Source organism: Scyliorhinus canicula, chromosome 19, assembly GCF_902713615.1.
Source record: "Scyliorhinus canicula chromosome 19, sScyCan1.1, whole genome shotgun sequence".
NCBI lineage: Eukaryota > Metazoa > Chordata > Chondrichthyes > Carcharhiniformes > Scyliorhinidae > Scyliorhinus > Scyliorhinus canicula.
The window spans coordinates 51,167,513-51,184,839 of record NC_052164.1 but is presented as its reverse complement, the minus strand read 5'-3'; the positions used below and the strand labels follow the sequence as shown (position 1 = coordinate 51,184,839).

Below are 17,327 nucleotides of genomic sequence, written 5' to 3'. Positions count from 1 at the left end.
TGAGATTTTTAAAAAGGCTTCCACATCTTTCTCATCAAACCTCGGCAGTGTTTGAATATACTTAAATATATCTCCACTAGGCCTTTGACCAGGAAGTGTTTGTCCTTCGTCTAGACTTTCCTCAACTTCTGCCTTTAACTCCAACTTTTTAAGTTGATATTCTCTTTTCCTTTCCAACTCCTTCTCCTTCATTTTGTGAAGTTCAAATTCTCTTTCTTTACTCTTTCTCTTGCCATCGGCTCTCCCTCTCTCTTTCTTTTGCTTCTGCCCTTGCCTTTCTCTCTCTTTCTTCTAATTCAAGCTGTATCATTTGTTATTGAAGTTGAGCCAATTCAAATGCTGCAGACTATGGGCAGGATTCTCCCAGCCCTGGGACGGGCCGGAGAATCCCCGCAACTGGGCCATGCTGCCCCGACGCTCGCACGCGATTCTCTGCAGAGCGGTGAGTCGGCGCCATTGGCGCCGGCGTGGATGGCACGGCACCAGTCGCGGGCCGCTCTAGGCGGACCCCCCGCGATTCTCTGGCCCGCATGGGCCGAGCGGTCGTGAAAAACAAAACAAGTCCCACCGGCGCCATTCTAACTTACTCTGAGCCGGCAGGAACTCGGCATTGAAGGGTCGGGTGGCGGCCCGTGGGAGGGGCCTCCAATGTGGCCTGGCCCGTAATCGGGGCCCACCGATTGGCGGGCCAGTCTCTCTAGCTGGAGGCCTCCTTTCCTATGCGTCGGCCCCCGTAGCCCTGCGCCATGTTGCGTCATGGCCGGCACGTTGAAGGAGACCATTGCACATGCGCACGTTGGCGCCGGCAGCACTGCGCATGCGTGGATCCCGCAGCACACAGTTCGCGCCGGGATCGGCAGCTGGAGCAGCACAAACCGCTCCAGCACGTGCTGGCCCCCTGTAGGGCCCAGAATTAGTCCTGGCAGCGGTCCGTTCACGCCATCGTAAAACGCAACGCCGTTTACGACGGCATGGTCATTCTGCTGCGGGATTAGAGAATCCCGCCCTATGTCTCTGGCAAATTTAAATTCTGAGCTATCATTGTAATTATCTCCATCTTCCTTGCCTCTCCAGGTAAAGTCAATTGCAGCTTGTTCACCAAATTCAAAAGCTTTGTTTTAACCATCTTTTGTAAACCATTCCAAGTGACCTCTTCCATACACTGGAAATTCTTAGCCATTTTTCCAGTCACTCCCTATTTAAACTGACAGAATTCAATACCCAAAATAAAGCACCAGTTGCTCACACTCACTGTTTTTAAATTCAATAATCCCAAACCAATCAGGGAATTATACTTTTTAATCCCGGACGAGCCCCCAATTTTTGTTACGGTACCTGGACCAGACCCCAGTTTATTTTAGGAAACCGGACGAGACCCCAACAATTATTCAATTTGTAAACTATTAGGAAAGGATACTTTTCTCCAGGAGTAATTCCACTGGCAACTAGAGATCTTTTATCTTAAAATAAATGAATTAGTACATTTACCCCATTAACATCAAAGGGTAAAATAGCTTTTAAATTAACAATTAAACAGTTGTAAAAATAAATAAATAAAGGTCTTTGAGCTTAACTTTCCCATCTACCTCTAAACTTCCAATTCAGCAAAATCCACACACACAGCTCAAATGCCACTTATTAGTAAAGTTAACACTCAGTATTTCACAGAGTTATTCACACAGTCCCTGGGAGAGAAGCTTTCAGACGTCAATCTGAGAAACACACCTCCTTCCTCAGAGCCCAGAGCACAACTCCAAAAATGAAACTAAAAACAGCAGACACAGGGTAGGGCTGTAAAACTAAACTAAAAACAAATCCAACCCCTCCCAGAGCGGCACCACAGCCTGCTTAGCTGTTAACCCCCAATTGTGGCCCCAGTAGACTGGAACCTAAGCTCTTAACCTAAGTTATTTTAATACCACGACTACAACAGACACATAACAATATAAAAACTTCCTACATTCACCACAAAGTTAGTTAAACATGATTTGCCCAAAACAAATCGGTACTGGCTTTCCTTAATTAAGGAAAGTGAACCATAAATGTACTGAGGATAAACTCTAAGCAACAGAGAATGGCTCTGTTCCTGATTTTTGGTCTGGGGAACACAGTAGGCCAGTCAGCCCCTTTAGCTGTTCATATCAAAACAAAAGGAGACCATTAACCCCTGGAGTTTGATGATTGAGGTTGAGGAGGAAGCCATTCAAATCCTCTTCATCTCTCAATACAAGAGCAGGAGGACCATTCAGTCAGATCGTTGCTGCTCTGCCTTTTGATGCCTGTGTATTAATCCATTTTCCTCATGGAATTCTGTCAGTATATCGTATGAGGTTTCTCTGCAGCTTGTTGAACAGTTCGAACCTGTGCCTCTTTCTCCCATCAGGTACTTTCACAAGTGTATCAAACGTGTTCAGCTTCTGGGGTGAGAGAAAGGGCAGCCAGTTCTCAGAGTTACATGGGCGTTCAGTGTCAGCTCATGCGAACCTGGAGAGAGCATCCAGCATGGAGGACAGGGCTGGGATAAAGGTGGAATCCAGGTTGGAGATGCTCCATGCACAGCTTAACAGGTGAGAGCCTCAAATCGTTATCCAGGACAATCACCAGCTCAGTGAGCACAGTGAATCTCTCACGGTCAGAATCACTTATGTGTGTAGGGACTGTGGTGATAACTACATTTACATCACATTGTACAATCTGTACCAGTTCTATCACATTAATGGTGCCATACCTTTGGCATGGATTAGATGGATAAACAACAAAATAAAGTCTAACGAAGGCCATGAAACCATTGTCTATTGTGGTAAAAACCCATCTGGTTAACTAATGTCCTTTAGGGAAGGAGATCTGCCATCCTTACCTGGTCTGGCCTACATGTGACTCCAGATCCCACAGCAATGTGGTTGATTCTTAAATGCCCTCTGAAATCAGTTCAAGGGCAATTGGGGATGGAGAATAAATGCTGGCCCAGCCAGCGATGCCCACACCCATGAATGAATAAAAAACAAACAGGTCATGCAGAGGGAATCCGAAAGGGATGCGGGATATGAGAATGAGCATTTGTTTGTTTATTTAGCATCCTGTCCACTTGGTCTTCCTACTTCATGGAAGGTCGCCAACTGTAATTAAATATATTCCTAGACGTTTAATCACATGACTTGCTCCCATCATTAGTCGACCAACACATCCATTCCTGTGACGTATGGCCTTCTTGCATCAATTGGAAAGCAGAAAGACCCTTTGCCTAATTGGCCGATGCTTTCCTGTCAGCCAAACAGCCTTCAAGCTGGTACAGAGAAATGCTCATGGAAAATTACAAAAAATATGGCTCGGTGGATTTTTTCAGGGATTGCACACAACAGAGCCCGAGAGATTGATCTTCAATTCATGCAGGCTCCAAGCCAATCCTGGAGGGTTGGCAACTCTAATTTCAAGTCAGCTTGAACATGTACAGGCAGGATTTTCACGGCGTTCACCTCAGCTAGGATGAACATGTCAGGGGCATGTGCTTATGTCTACTGCTGTCCGCTCACGTGGTATAATATGTATTAGGATTCATTGTCCTGGCTCTAAGATTGGGAAGCCCCACCTAACAGCATCGCTCCAATTTTCCCACATGCTGAATCATGACACCGTTCATTGAGAACGTCAAGCATTTCCTGACCCTCACTGACCACAACCTCCGGCCTAGGCCCCACGATTATCATATCATCCAGGTATTTTCAGTATTTGAAGCCAGAAGAGAGAGCAATGTCAATATGGACGAGGAAAATAATTGAATCTAACCAAGCGCCTGCTGTTAACTGAGCTCTGTTAATGGAACCATGACCTTAGAAATACATTAATGAAAGTATAACCTGAGCACTGACTCATTGGAACCGTAACCCTAGCAACCAGTCAATTGCTGCCAGGCAAAGCCTTTTCTAATGAAGAAGTAAGACGGCACTCAGGTATAAATAGATAGAACGAAAGATCATGTAGTTTTAATAGGGAGCATTCACTCCTGCTGTGAATGCTGGGATAGCATCACCTCCATCACATTCGCTTTTTGCTCACAGTCTGCAGTCAGGAAAACCAAAAGGAAATGCAAAAACCTGACATCCACCGAGACAAGGCTGGGTGGGGTGGGGGGACTATCATTCTTTTGAGTGGAGGTGACCATGTTCATCGATGTTTCATTTCAGGAGTGTGGATCACACTGCGTGGGAAACATGTGCAAGATTTAATATTTAACCAGGATCTCTATTAGAGGTTCAGCCTCCTCCCTGCTGAACTTGCTTTCATTTTTCTCCCTCCTCATTATGCAACTGCATCTGCTCAAAATTCAAATCGCACCTGATCCCAATGAGCTCATTACAAGGCCTCCATTGGGCATGGGGGCCAGTGATACTAACATGGGGTCAGAGGGCAGTGAGACTGACATGGGGTCAGAGGGCAGTGAGACTGACATGGGGTCTGAGGGCAGTGAGACTGAAATGGGGTCAGAGGGCAGTGAGACTGAAATGAGGTCAGAGGGCAGTGAGACTGAAATGGGATCAGGCGGCAGTTGGATCGACATGGGGTCAGGGGGCAGTTGGAGTGACATGGGGTCGGGAGGCAGTGGAATTAACATGGCGTCAGGGGGCAGTGAGATCTACAATGGGTTCAGGAGACAGTGGGATCAACATGGGGTCAGAGGGCGGTGGTATTGACATAGGGGTCAGAGGGCAATGGGATTGACATGGGGGTCAGGGGACAGTGGGACTGATATAGGGTCAGGGGACAATATGATCAACATGGGATCAAGGGACAGTGGGATCAACAGGTGGTGGTGGAGAGTTGAGATCGAAATGGGGTCAGGGGCAGTGGGATTGACATGGGGTCAGGGAGCAGTGGGATTGACATGGAGTTGGGCAGGGGGCTTCGACATGGAGTCAGGGATCAGTGGGATCAGTAAGGGACTGGGAAAGTAGCAGGGATTTGAGGGATTAGTCCTTGGGATTGAGAGGTGGGGATGGGGACCAATGGAACTGCGTAAGGTACCTCATCCAAATCAGGATGGGAGAACAGAACAGGGGAGAAACAGTTGGGCATAACCATCCTGGTTTAAACCTAGTCCAGAATGACAAATAGAAACGTCCCACATATGTTGCCTGCAAGACCCCAGGTAAGATATTATCCCGAAGACCTGGGCAGTTTATGACCCTGAGCTGCTCTCCCATACTACATGCCCTGGCCTTTCAGCAACTTGGCATTCACCAGAAGATCGATGTTTTTAGGATTACCCAGTCCCATGGCAGACAGAATTGGAAAATCCCGGCCAACAGACAGCAAGGCAGACATTGTTTAAGGATCTCCCTGTGCTGGCCCTGAGGTTGGAAAACCGCAGATAACAGCATCTCTCCAATTTTCCCATAGACTGGAAACCAGGATGACAGCCGATATCAACATCATCCTGCAGCTCCTGCAGAGACAGGCAGTTCCAGTTTCCGTTCCGCCAGCCTACAGTGCTGTCTCACCAGCATCCCACCCGATTGATATGTATTCCCCACTCTCAACAGAACTGAAAGCATCACCGTCGGCTCAACCTGTGACTCCACTTGCAGTGTCTCCTCTGGAGGTAAGTCTCATCTGTCTCATTGAACGGAATTAATCTGTCTGCCATTGGAGCTCCACTTCCTGTTAGCTGATTGGACATTAGTAACCACATGCTTGTCTGTTAGCAACGACCAATCAGCGTGTACCACCAATTGCTAGTGTCACAGGGCATCACAGTGGTGCAGGTGTTAGCACTGCTGCTTACAGCGCTGAGGACCCGGGTTCGATCCTGGCCGCGGGTCACTGTCTGTGCGGGGTTTGCACATTCCCCCCGTGCCTGCGTAGGTCTCGGCCCCAAACCAAAGATGTGCAGGTTAGGTAGATTGGCTATGCTAAATTGCCCCTCAATTGGAAAAAAAAATAATTGGGAACTCTAAATTTATTTTTTTTAATTGCTACTGTCACTAACTCTGGATCAATTCCGGGAGATTTCCATCTCTGGTTTACAAGGGAAGTTAAACATAGAACATAACAGCGCAGTACGGGCCCTTCGGCCCTCGATATTGCGCCGACCTGTGAAACCATCTGAAGCTTATCTGACCTACACTATTCCATTTTCATCCATATGTCTATCCAGTGACCACTTAAATGCCCTTAAAGTTGGTGAGTCTACTACTGTTGCAGGCATGGCGTTCCACACCCCTACTACTCTCTGAGTAAAGAAACTGCCTCTGACATCTGTCCTATATCTACGACCCCTCAATTTAAAGCTATGTCCCCTCGTGTTGGTCATCACCATCCAAGGAAAGAGACTCTCACTGTACACCCTATCTAACCCTCTGACTATCTTATATGTCTCTATTAAGTCACCTCTCAGCCTTCTCCTCTCTAACGAAAACAACCTCAAGTCCCTGAGCCTTTCCTCGTAAGACCTTCCCTCCATACCAGGCAACATCCTAGTAAGTCTCCTCTGAACCCTTTCCAAAGCTTCCACATCCTTCCTATAATGTGGTGACCAGAACTGCACGCAGTACTCCAGGAGCGGCTGCACCAGAGTTATGTACAGCTGCAGCATGAGCTGTGGCTCCGAAACTCAATCCCCCTACTGATAAAGGCTAGCACACCATATGCCTTCTTAACAGCCCTATTAACCTGGGTGGCAACTTTCAGGGATTTATGTACCTGGATGCCGAGATCTCTCTGTTCATCAACACTACCAAGAATCTTGCCATTAGCCCAGTACTCTGCATTCCTGTTACTCCTTCCAAAGTGAACCACCTCACACTTTTCCACATTAAACTCCATCTGCCACCTCTCAGGGGCTGGTTTGGCTCACCGACCTAAATCGCTGGCTTTTAAAGCAGACCAAGCAGGCCAGCAGCACGGTTCGATTCCCGTACCAGCCTCCCCGGACAGGCGCCGGAATGTGGCGACTAGGGGCTTTTCACAGTAACTTCATTGAAGCCTACTCGTGACAATAAGCGATTTCATTTCAGCCCAGCTCTGCAGCTTATCTATGTCCCTCTGTATCCTATAACATCCTTCCGCACTATCCACAACTCCACCGACCTTCGTGTCATCTGCAAATTTACTAACCCATCCTTCTGCACCCTCTTCCAGGTCATTTATAAAAATGACAAACAGCAGTGGCCCCAAAACAGATCCTTGCAGTACACCACTAGTAACTGAACTCCAGGATGAACATTTGCCATCAACCACCACCCTCTGTCTTCTTTCAGCTAGCCAATTACTGATCCAAACCGCTAAATCACCTTCAATCCCATACTTCCTTATTTTCTGAAATAGCCTACCGTGGGGAACCTTATCAAACGCCTTACTGAAATCCATATACACCACATCAACTGCTTTACCCTCATCCACATGTTTGGTCACCTTCTCAAAAAACTCAATAAGGTTTGTGAGGCATGACCTACCCTTCACAAAACCGTGTTGACTATCGCTAATCAACTTGTTCTTTTCAAGATGATTATAAACCCTATCTCTTATAACCTTTTCCAACATTTTACCCACAACCAAAGTAAAGCTCACAGGTCTATAATTACCAGGGTTGTCTCTACTCCCCTTCTTGAACAAGGGGACAACATTTGCTATCCTCCAGTCTTCCGGCACTATTCCTGTCGACAAAGACGACATAAAGATCAAGGACAAAGGCTCTAAAATCTCCTTACTGGCTTCCCAGAGAATCCTAGGATAAATCCCATCTGGCCCAGGGGACTTATCTATTTTTACACTTTCCAAAATTGCTAACACCTCCTCCTTGTGAACCTCAATTCAATCTAGCCTGGTCGACTGAACCTGAGTATTCTCCTCGACAACATTGTCTTTCTCCAGTGTAAACACTGATAAAAAATATCCATTTAACGCTTCCCCTATCTCCTCTGATTCCACACACAACTTTCCACTACTATCCTTGATTGGCCCTAATCTTACTCTAGTCATTCTTTTGTTCCTGATATACCTATAGAAAGCCTTAGGATTTTCCTTGATCCTATCCGCCAACGACTTTTCGTGTCCTCTCCTCGCTCTTCTTAACTCTCCCTTTAGGTCCTTCCTGGCTAACTTGTAACTCTCAAGTGCCCTAACTGAGCCTTCATGTCTCATCCTAACATAAGCCTTCTTCTTCCTCTTGACAAGTGCTTCAACTTCCTTAGTAAACCACGATTCCCTTACTCGACAACTTCCTCCCTGCCTGACAGGTACATACTTATCAAGGACATGCAGTAGCTGTTCCTTGAAAAAGCTCCACATTTCGATTGTACCCATCCCCTGCAGTTTCCTTCCCCATCCTATACATCCTAAATCTTGCCGAATAGCATCATAATTGCCTTTCCCCCAGCTATAATTCTTGCCTTGCGGTATATACCTATCCCTGCCCATTGCTAAAGTAAACATTTTTAAAAATAAATTTAGAGAACCCAATTATTTTTTCCAATTAAGGGGCAATTTAGCATGGCCAATCCACCTATCCTGAACATCTTTTGGGTTGTGGGGGTGAAACCCACGCAAACATGGGGAGAATGTGCAAACTCCACACAGACAGTGACCCAGGGCCGGGATTCACACCTGGGTCCTCAGCGCCGTAGGCGGCAATGCTAACCACTGTGCCACCATGCTGCCCTGCTAAAGTAAACATAACCGAATTGTGATCACTATCACCAAAGTGCTCACCTACATCTAAATCTAACACCTGGCCGGGTTCATTACCCAGTACCAAATCCAATGTGGCCTCGCTCCTTGTTGGCCTGTCTACATACTGTGTCAGAAAACCCTCCTGCACACACTGCACAAAAACTGACCCATCTATAGTACTCGAACTATAGTATTTCCAGTCAATATTTGGAAAGTTAAAGTCCCCCATAACAACTACCCTGTTACCCTCGCTCCTGTTGAGAATCGTCTTTTCAATCCTTTCCTCTACATCTCTGGAACTATTCGGAGGTCTATAGACAACTCCCAACAGGGTGACCTCTCCTCTCCTGTTCCTAACCTTGGCCCATACTACCTCAGTAGATGAGTCCTCAAACGTCCTTTCTACCGCCGTATACTTTCCTTGATTAACAATGATCCCAGGTACCAACCCTGCTGCAAGCTCCCCACCTTATTCCGGATGCTCCTGGCGTTGAAGTAGACAAACACTTCAAACCAGCGTCTTGCTTGCCGGTGCCCTCTTTCGAACTTTTTAACCCTATCCCTGACCTCACTACACCAATATCCTGTACACTGACTACAATTAGGTTCCCTACCCCCTGCTGAATTAGTTTAACTCCCCCGAAGAGCACTAGCAAATCTCCCCCCCCAGGATATTGGTTACCCCTCTGGTTCAGGTGAGGACCATCCTGTTTGTAGAGGTCCCACCTACCCCAGAATGAGCCCCAATTATCCAGGAAACCAAACCCTCCCTCCTGCACCATCCCTGTAGCCACGTGTTCAACCTCCTTCTCTCCTAATTTCTCACTTCGCTAGCACGTGGCACGGTAACAACCCAGAGATAACAACTCTGTTTGTCTAGCTTCTCAGCTTCCACCCTAGCTCCACCTGAATTTCTGTCTCAAATCCCCATCGCTCTTCCTACCTATGTCGTTGGTACCTATGTGGACCACGACTTGGGGCTGCTCCCCCTCCCCCTGAAGGATCCCAAAAACACGATCAGAGACATCACGAACCCTGGCACCTGGGAGGCAACACACCAACCGTGAGTCTCTTTCGTTCCCACAGAACCTCCTGTCTGTTCCTCTAACTATGGAGTCCCCAATGACAAGTGCTCTGTTCCTCTTCTCCCTTCCCTTCTGAGCAACAGGGTCAGACTCTGTGCCAGAGACCTGTGCCCCATTGCTTACCCCTGGTAAGTCGTCCCCCGCAACAGTATCCAAAACGGTATACTTGTTATAGAGGGGAACGACCACAGGGGATCCCTGCACTGCCTGCCGGTTCCCTCTCCCTCCCCTGACGGTAACCCATCTACCTTCTTCTTTTACCTGAGGTGTGACTACCTCCCTATAACTCCTCTCAATAACCCCCTCCGCCTCCCGAATGATCCGAAGTTCATCCTAACGCGGTTTTCGAGGAGCAGGAGTTGGGTGCACTTCCCGCAGATGTAGTCAGCAGGGACACTCGAGGTGACCCTTTCCTCCCACATTCTGCAGGAGGAACATTCAACTGCCCTAGCCTCCATTCCCACTGAACTAACTTCCCAACTACTGAAAACTAAAAACTAAAAAAAAACTTGTTAGTTTAGCAATCCGACGGACAGAACTTTTTTTTGTTAGAGGAGGAGGATGGGTGGGAGACACTATATAAGTAGTGTTTCGGGTAAAGCTGTCACTCGAGAACAGCCCCTTCACAAACCACCTTCAACTTACGCTGACCGTACTGCACGTATGCAAATCTCCCCGGAACAGCCAATCAGAAGCTCTGCTCTGCTGCCCTCTGCTGGATGCTTGCCTTCACTCGAAGGGTAACATTCAGTACCTACTTAAGGGTAACATTAGATTAAAAGAAGCTCATAAAGTTACAAAGAATAATAGTAAACCTTTTTTATAAATTTAGAGTACCCAATTAGTTATCTGTGAGCAGCTCAAACAGATCATTAGTACATGAAAATAAAAGAAAATACATAATATGGAAACAAAAGGTACACAATGTAAATATATAGACACCGGCATCGGATCGAGTGAAGCGTACAGGAGTGTGGTATTAATCAGGTTAGTCCATAAGAGGGTCGTTTAGGAGTCTGGCAACAGCAGGAAGAAGCTTTTTTTGAATCTGTCCGTGCGTGTTCTCAGACTTTTGTATCTCCTGCCCGATGGAAGAAGTTGGAAGAGTGAGTAAGCCAGGTGGGAGGGGTCTTGATTATGCTGCCCACTTTCCCAAGGAGATGTAGATAGAGTCAATGGAGTGGGAGGCAGGACGGGGGCTTCAGTTTGGGCGCCAATCTGCGACAACCATCAAACCGATGGTTTGGATTATGGATGGGGGAGTATGGATGGGGGGTTTCGAGCATGGCAGCAGGTGGGGGTGGGAAGGGTGGGCGATATGTTCCTGGAAGGGAGCTTTGCAAGTTTGAGGAGCTTGGAGGAGAAATTTGGGCTGGTAAGGGGAAATTATTTTAGGTACCTACAGTTGCGGGACTTTGTTCGTAGACAGGTCCCATCTTTCCCACGCCTCCCGCCAATGGGGATCCAGACAGAATAGTCTCTAGGGGGGAAGAAGGGGAGGGTAGAGTCTCTGATATTTATAAGGTGCTTAAGAGGGAGGAAGGGTCCCAGACGGATGGAACTGAAACTTAAATGGGAGGAGGAGCTAGGCGGGGAAATGGAGGACGGGCTGTGGGCAGAGGCCCTGAGTAGGGTAACTTCGACCGCGACATGTGCCAGGCTCGGGCTGATTTAATTTAAGGTCGTTCACCGGGCCCACATGACGGTGGCTCGGATGAGCAAATTCTTTGGAATAGAGGACAAATGCGCTAGGTGCGCGGGAGGACCAGCGAACCACGTTCACATGTTTTGGACATGCCCTAAGCTTAGGGGGTACTGGGAGGGATTTGCGGTGCTAAAAATAAGGGTGCCAATGGGTCCAGGGGTGGCAATTTTTGGGGTTTCGGAAGACCCGGGAGTCCAGGGTGAGAAAGAGGCCGATGTTTTGGCCTTTGCTTCCCTGATAGACCGGCGACGAATACTATTGGCGTGGAGGGACTCAAAGCCCCCGAACACTGAGTTTGTGGCTTGCGGTCATGTCAAGTTTCCTGGGTATGGAAAAAATAAAGTTCGCCTTGAGGGGATCTGTACAGGGGGTTCGCCCGGAGGTGGCAACCATTTATTGACTTATTTTTTAAATGGATGGGAGGCAGGTTTTGTGTGATGGACTGGGCTGTGTTCACGACTCTCTGAAGTTTTCTTGTGGTCTTGAGCTGATCAGTTGCCATACCAGGCTGTGATGCAGCCAGATAGGATACTTTCTATTCTAATTGATGTCAACAGAGAAAGTGTTGGAGAAATGTAATGAGCTAGAATCTGGAAAATCCCAGCATCTACATTCTAGGGTTCTAAAAGAGGTAGTAGCAGAGATAGTGCATGCATGGTTATGGTTTTTCCAAAATTCCTTAGATTTTGAAATGGTTTCAGCAAATTTAACAAATGTAACACTGCTATTCAAAAAAACGAGGCACAGAGAAAACAGCCCAATTAACCTGATAGTCATCAAAATTGCTGGAATCTTTGATCAAGGAAGTCTTAATGAGGCATTTAGAAGATCGTAGTTTGACAAATTTTGCAATCTTTGAGGATGGAACTAGTCAGGTAGATAAGGGGAACATGAGGTAACGTATTTTGATTTCTGAACGATTTTTGAAAAGGTGCCACGCAAAACGTTAATAATAATAATCTTTTATTGTCACAAGTATGAAGTTACTATGAAACGCCCCTAGTTGCCACATTCCGACACCTGTTCGGGTAAGCTGGTACAGGAATTGAACTCGGACTTCTGGCCTTGTTCTACATCACAATCCAATCCAGCTGCCTAGCCCACTGAGCTAAACCAGATAAAACCTCATGGACAAAGTATTGCTGTATGGTCAGGAAACAGAAAGTGATGGGTACTCGCAAGGTGGCAGGCTGTATAATGGAGTGTCAGAAGGGTCAATTCTGGGGCCTCACCCATTTACAAATCTATATTAATTAGACAAAGAGACCGAGAGCAATTTATCGAAGTTAGAATCATAGAAAAGTTATAGGACATCTTGTCCATGCCAGCCCCAGGACATCCAGGTGCTCTTTCTAATCCCACCTTCCTGCACCCTACCCATAGCCCTGTAGCTTAGAGCGCTTAAGGGGGCAGATCCAGGTACCTTTTAAAAGAGTTTAGTGTCTCTGCCTCCTCCACCAATACAGGCAGCGAATTCCAGACTTCCACTAGTCTCTGAGCAAAACGTTTTTTCCTCATGACCCCTCTACACCTTCTGCCACTTATCTTGAATCTGTGTCCCCTGGTTCTGTTCTCCACCAAGGGAAACCATTTTATCCTGTCCACCCTATCCCTTCCCCTCATACTTTTGTACATCTCAATTAAGTCACCCCTCAGCCTTCTTTGGTCCAAGGAAAATAACCCCAACGTATCCAATCTCTCCTCGTAGCTACATTTTCTAACCTTGGCAACATTCTTGGAAACCTCCTCTGCACTCTCACCAGAGCAGTAACATCTTTCCTGTATTGTGACAACCAGAGCTGCACACAATACTCCAGTTGTGGCCTCACCAGTGTTTTATACAATTTCAACATTATATCCTTACTTTTATATTCTATAGCTCTGCCAATGAAGGAGACATTCCATGTGCTTTCCTTACAATCTTGTCTACATGAACTGCTGCCTTTAGGGATCTGTGTCCCTGTACGCCAAGAACTTTTACTTCATCTCCCCTCTTAGTATTCATATTTATTCTGTACTTTCTATAACTGACCCTCCCTAAATGCATGACCTCACACTTCTCCGCGTTAAATTCCATCTGTCACTTTACCGCCCACCTCCACTAATCCATCTATTATTTTGAAGATTGTGGCTTCCTCTACACTGTGAACCACAAGGCCAATCTTTGTGTCATGTGCAAATTTCCCCATCAAGCTCCAAGTTCACGTCCAAGTCGAACACAAACAGTAAGAGTTTCAACATCAAGCCCTGTGGAACTCCACTTGAAACAATTTTCCAATTGCCAGGGCAACCATCGACCATTATCCTTTGTTTCCTGTTTTTAAGTCAACTTTTTATCCCATATGCTACATTGCCGGTATCCAATGAGCTTCCACTTTCTTGACCAATCTGTCATGTGGTACTTTGTAAAATGCCTTGCTAAAATCCACGTACACCACATCCACTGCACTACCTTCATCAACCCTTCTTGTCACTTCCTCAAAGAATTCGATCAAATTTGTGAGGCAAGACTTTCCTTTAACAAATCCATGCTGACTATCCCATGCCTTTCTGTGTGACAGTTAATCTGATCTCTCAGGGTTGATTTTACTAATTTGCCCACCACTGATGTAAGACTAGCTAGCCTATAAACGTTTGGCATTTCCTTTGAACCCTTTTTTAACAATGGAACCACGTTTGCATTTCTTCAATCCTCTGGTGCCTCCCCTGTGTCCAGTGAGGATTGAAAAATCATCTTCAGAACATCTGCTATCTTCTCCCTGACCTCCTTTAGTAGCCTCAGAAACAATCCATCTGGCCCTGGTGGCTTATTAACTTTCAAATATTTCAATCCTTCAAGTACCTTCTCTCTCTTTATGATTATCCCATCCAGTATCTCACAATGTTTCTTCCTGGACTACTATATCTACATCATCCATCATACCCTTTGCTGGTGATACAAAGCTAGCTGGGGATGTAAGCTGTGAGGAGGTCATAGAGGCTGCAAGAGATATAGACAGTTTAAATGAATGGGTAACAAGTGGTAGTTGCAGTATAATGTGGGGAAACGAGAGGTTGTTCACTTTTGTTGTGAGAATAGAAAACAGCATATATCAAAAGTCATGAAGCTTGTAAATGTCGATATTCAGAGGGACTTGTGTGCACTGTTACAAGAAACACACGTTAACATACAGGTACAAAAAGCAATTAGGAAGGCAAATTACTTTGGCCTTTGTTGCAGAGGGATTGAAGCACAGGAACATGGAGGTCTTGTTCCAATTTAACAGGCCTTTCGGACACAGCACCTGGAATACTGTACTAGTTTTAATCCCATCTCCAAATCTAAGGAAGGATATGAAAAATGAAATGAAATGAAAATTGATTATTGTCATGAGTAGGCTTCAATGAAGTTACTGTCTTGAAGAATTCTCTCCAGTAATTTCCCTACCACTGACGTAAGGCTCACCGGCCTGCAGTTCCCTACACACCCTTCTCGAGACTCAACATCCACCAATTCCTTCTCTTTGGTGAAAAACTAATGCAAAGTATTCCTCGCCCATTTCCTCTAGCTCCACAAGATTCCCTCCCTCCTTCTTCACTCAAAGGCTTGTGACTCCTTGCAATTCTGGAGTGGGACATGGGCTTAGGTGAGTTGAGTTTGAAGATCAGCCATAATCTGCTGCAAGGTAGCACAGTGGTTAGCTCTGCTGAGTCCAAAGAATGTGTCGGTTAGGTGGGGTTTGGGAGTTAGGGTGGGTGAGTGGGCATAGTAGGGTGCTCGTTTGGAGGGTCGGTGCACACAATGGGCCGAATAGCCTCCTTCTGCACTGTCGGGATTCAATGTTCTATATTGAATGATGGAGCAAGTTTGCTAGTTTTCTGACCGACTCCTGTCCTTGTTTCAGCCTCTTTCCTCAGGTCTTGTCTCTCCCCTTTTTCTTGTGGGGGTGGTTCATGTTAATCAATATTTGTCACAACCCACTACTCCCCACCCAACCCTCCCACACCCCTCCCCATCCCCCCACCCCTCCCCACCCCACCCTTCCCCCACCCCACCCCACCGAAGCTATCCACAAGATTAGAAAAGATTTTCTTTAGGCCTGGAAGGGAAGATCATTTAAACTGTATGAACATAATTAGCACAACCAATTCACATGGAATTGTGTTTCCTTTCCAGGTTCCATGCTACTCCAAAAGGGAGAAACAGATCTCCCAGGGAAAAGTTCTCTGTTGGAGCTCAGCTGAGAGTCGGTTGCCAGATCCAACCCCTCACCCTTCCATCCTCAGTCTGGACACGAAACGTCACCACCCCTTCGGGCAAATCTTTCAGATGACCGACTGCCTCACCTACTTACTTCAGCCCTGCTCGCTTTCCCTCACTCCCAGAGCATTTGGAAAGTTCCAGCCACATGTACAGACATTAAGCGGCATGTGTCGGACCCGGTCCTTCCAGGCAGTTAGGGGCCTCACAGGAGTTTGCAGGAACTTTACCTCACTCTATCCTGTTTTTTGAGCCACATTGCAGAGACCAGTGCTGCCTTGGGGGGTCCGGTCTGTCCCTTGTTTTTGATGCTGCGGAAAGGGAGATTGGGCAGGACTGTATTACTAAAACAGCTGCAAGACAACCCAATTTGGATTTGTGTACGATTATGGACATGAGGAAAAACCGCAGCAAGCCCAATCCAGTTTAATTTCATTGCTGATTTTTAAAGTATTTATCATCCACAGGAAACAAAAACAGCCATTCTGTGAACACTCAGGATATTTCAAAAACATTGTCACAAAGGTCTGGTTGTAGATCGAGAAACAATGTTCAATGAATTGAAACCCAACACTGTTGGGCAGCAATGGAATTGAAGGTGGTACATTGGTGTGTATCTGACCGATGCAGTAACTGAGTGTGCTTGGTGCACTGCAAATGGGACTTGACTTGCCTTGCCAGCTGTTGTGGTAAGGGTCATAACTTTCAAGCTCTAACAATTGGCTGACAGTTACACACCCATTGCAGTTTGCTTATCCATTGATGTCACTCAATCATCAGGCAGTGTGCCATGGCAACAGTGAATCTACTACAGTCCGTTCGACACTGACCAAAGAGGTTAAAATGAACCCAGTGCTAACACCAGAATTCCACTCCCTGCATGAGTATATGCTCCAAATCCTCCGCCAACCTTGCACCCTGTAAACACCTCAATCCAAAGGTGGGCAAAGCAGTCATTGAGTTTTCTCAGTTCTCTGGTGATATTATAATGGAGGACAGTTAGCATTTTCTTCCCCCCCTCCCCCGCATAACATGGATGTATTTGGTAAGAAGTAGATGGCATGTACACGCTGCATGGTCCCAACTCTCTCCACACTGCCAGAAACCTCACCTGAACCCGATCCTGTTTCATATTGCTGCTGCCTTCATCCTCCAGAAAACAACTGGGCCGACAGCTCATGGGGTTGAGTGACATTTGATTGCATAGAAAAATGGGGGCAATGTTGTGATTGGCCAAGCAATCTTGTCCATGGAAACAGATGTGCATTTGAATATTTAATAAACAGTAAGCTTATTAACTGAAAAATGCTGTCATTATTGGAGCATCGCCCAACCAGCACATGCACTTCTTCAGTGGATGTTTTCCACGTACTGGGAGAATACAGTATTGTTGGTGGTTCTGTCTTTTTGATGAGATGTTAACTGGAGGCCCTATCTCATCTCAGGCAAACAAAAAAAAAACCCTCAGTACAAGTCAAATTTCCCTGGTGTCTGTCCTGACCATCATATTCTCTCACTAAAAACCATCAGCTTAACTAACCACCATCTCATCACAAATAGGCTGTTTTCCATAAATTATACTGTGGTGTTGTGTACTGAAACATCCTCGCGTATCTTCAATATTTGTAGAATT

At 46.3% G+C, this 17,327-nt stretch overlaps 1 protein-coding gene across 1 annotated transcript in view; it reads left to right on the top strand.

Annotated features, from left to right (window-relative positions):
- Positions 1-17,000, top strand: part of kcnh6a (potassium voltage-gated channel, subfamily H (eag-related), member 6a) — a 357,081-nt gene extending 340,081 nt beyond the window's left edge. The window contains exons 13-15 of the mRNA XM_038779154.1: positions 2,384-2,567; positions 5,395-5,596; positions 15,611-17,000. Of these exons, the coding sequence (XP_038635082.1) occupies positions 2,384-2,567; positions 5,395-5,596; positions 15,611-15,946 (722 nt within the window). The 3' untranslated portion in view covers positions 15,947-17,000. The remainder of the gene's footprint in view (positions 1-2,383; positions 2,568-5,394; positions 5,597-15,610) is intronic.
- The last annotated feature ends 327 nt before the right edge of the window (positions 17,001-17,327 follow it).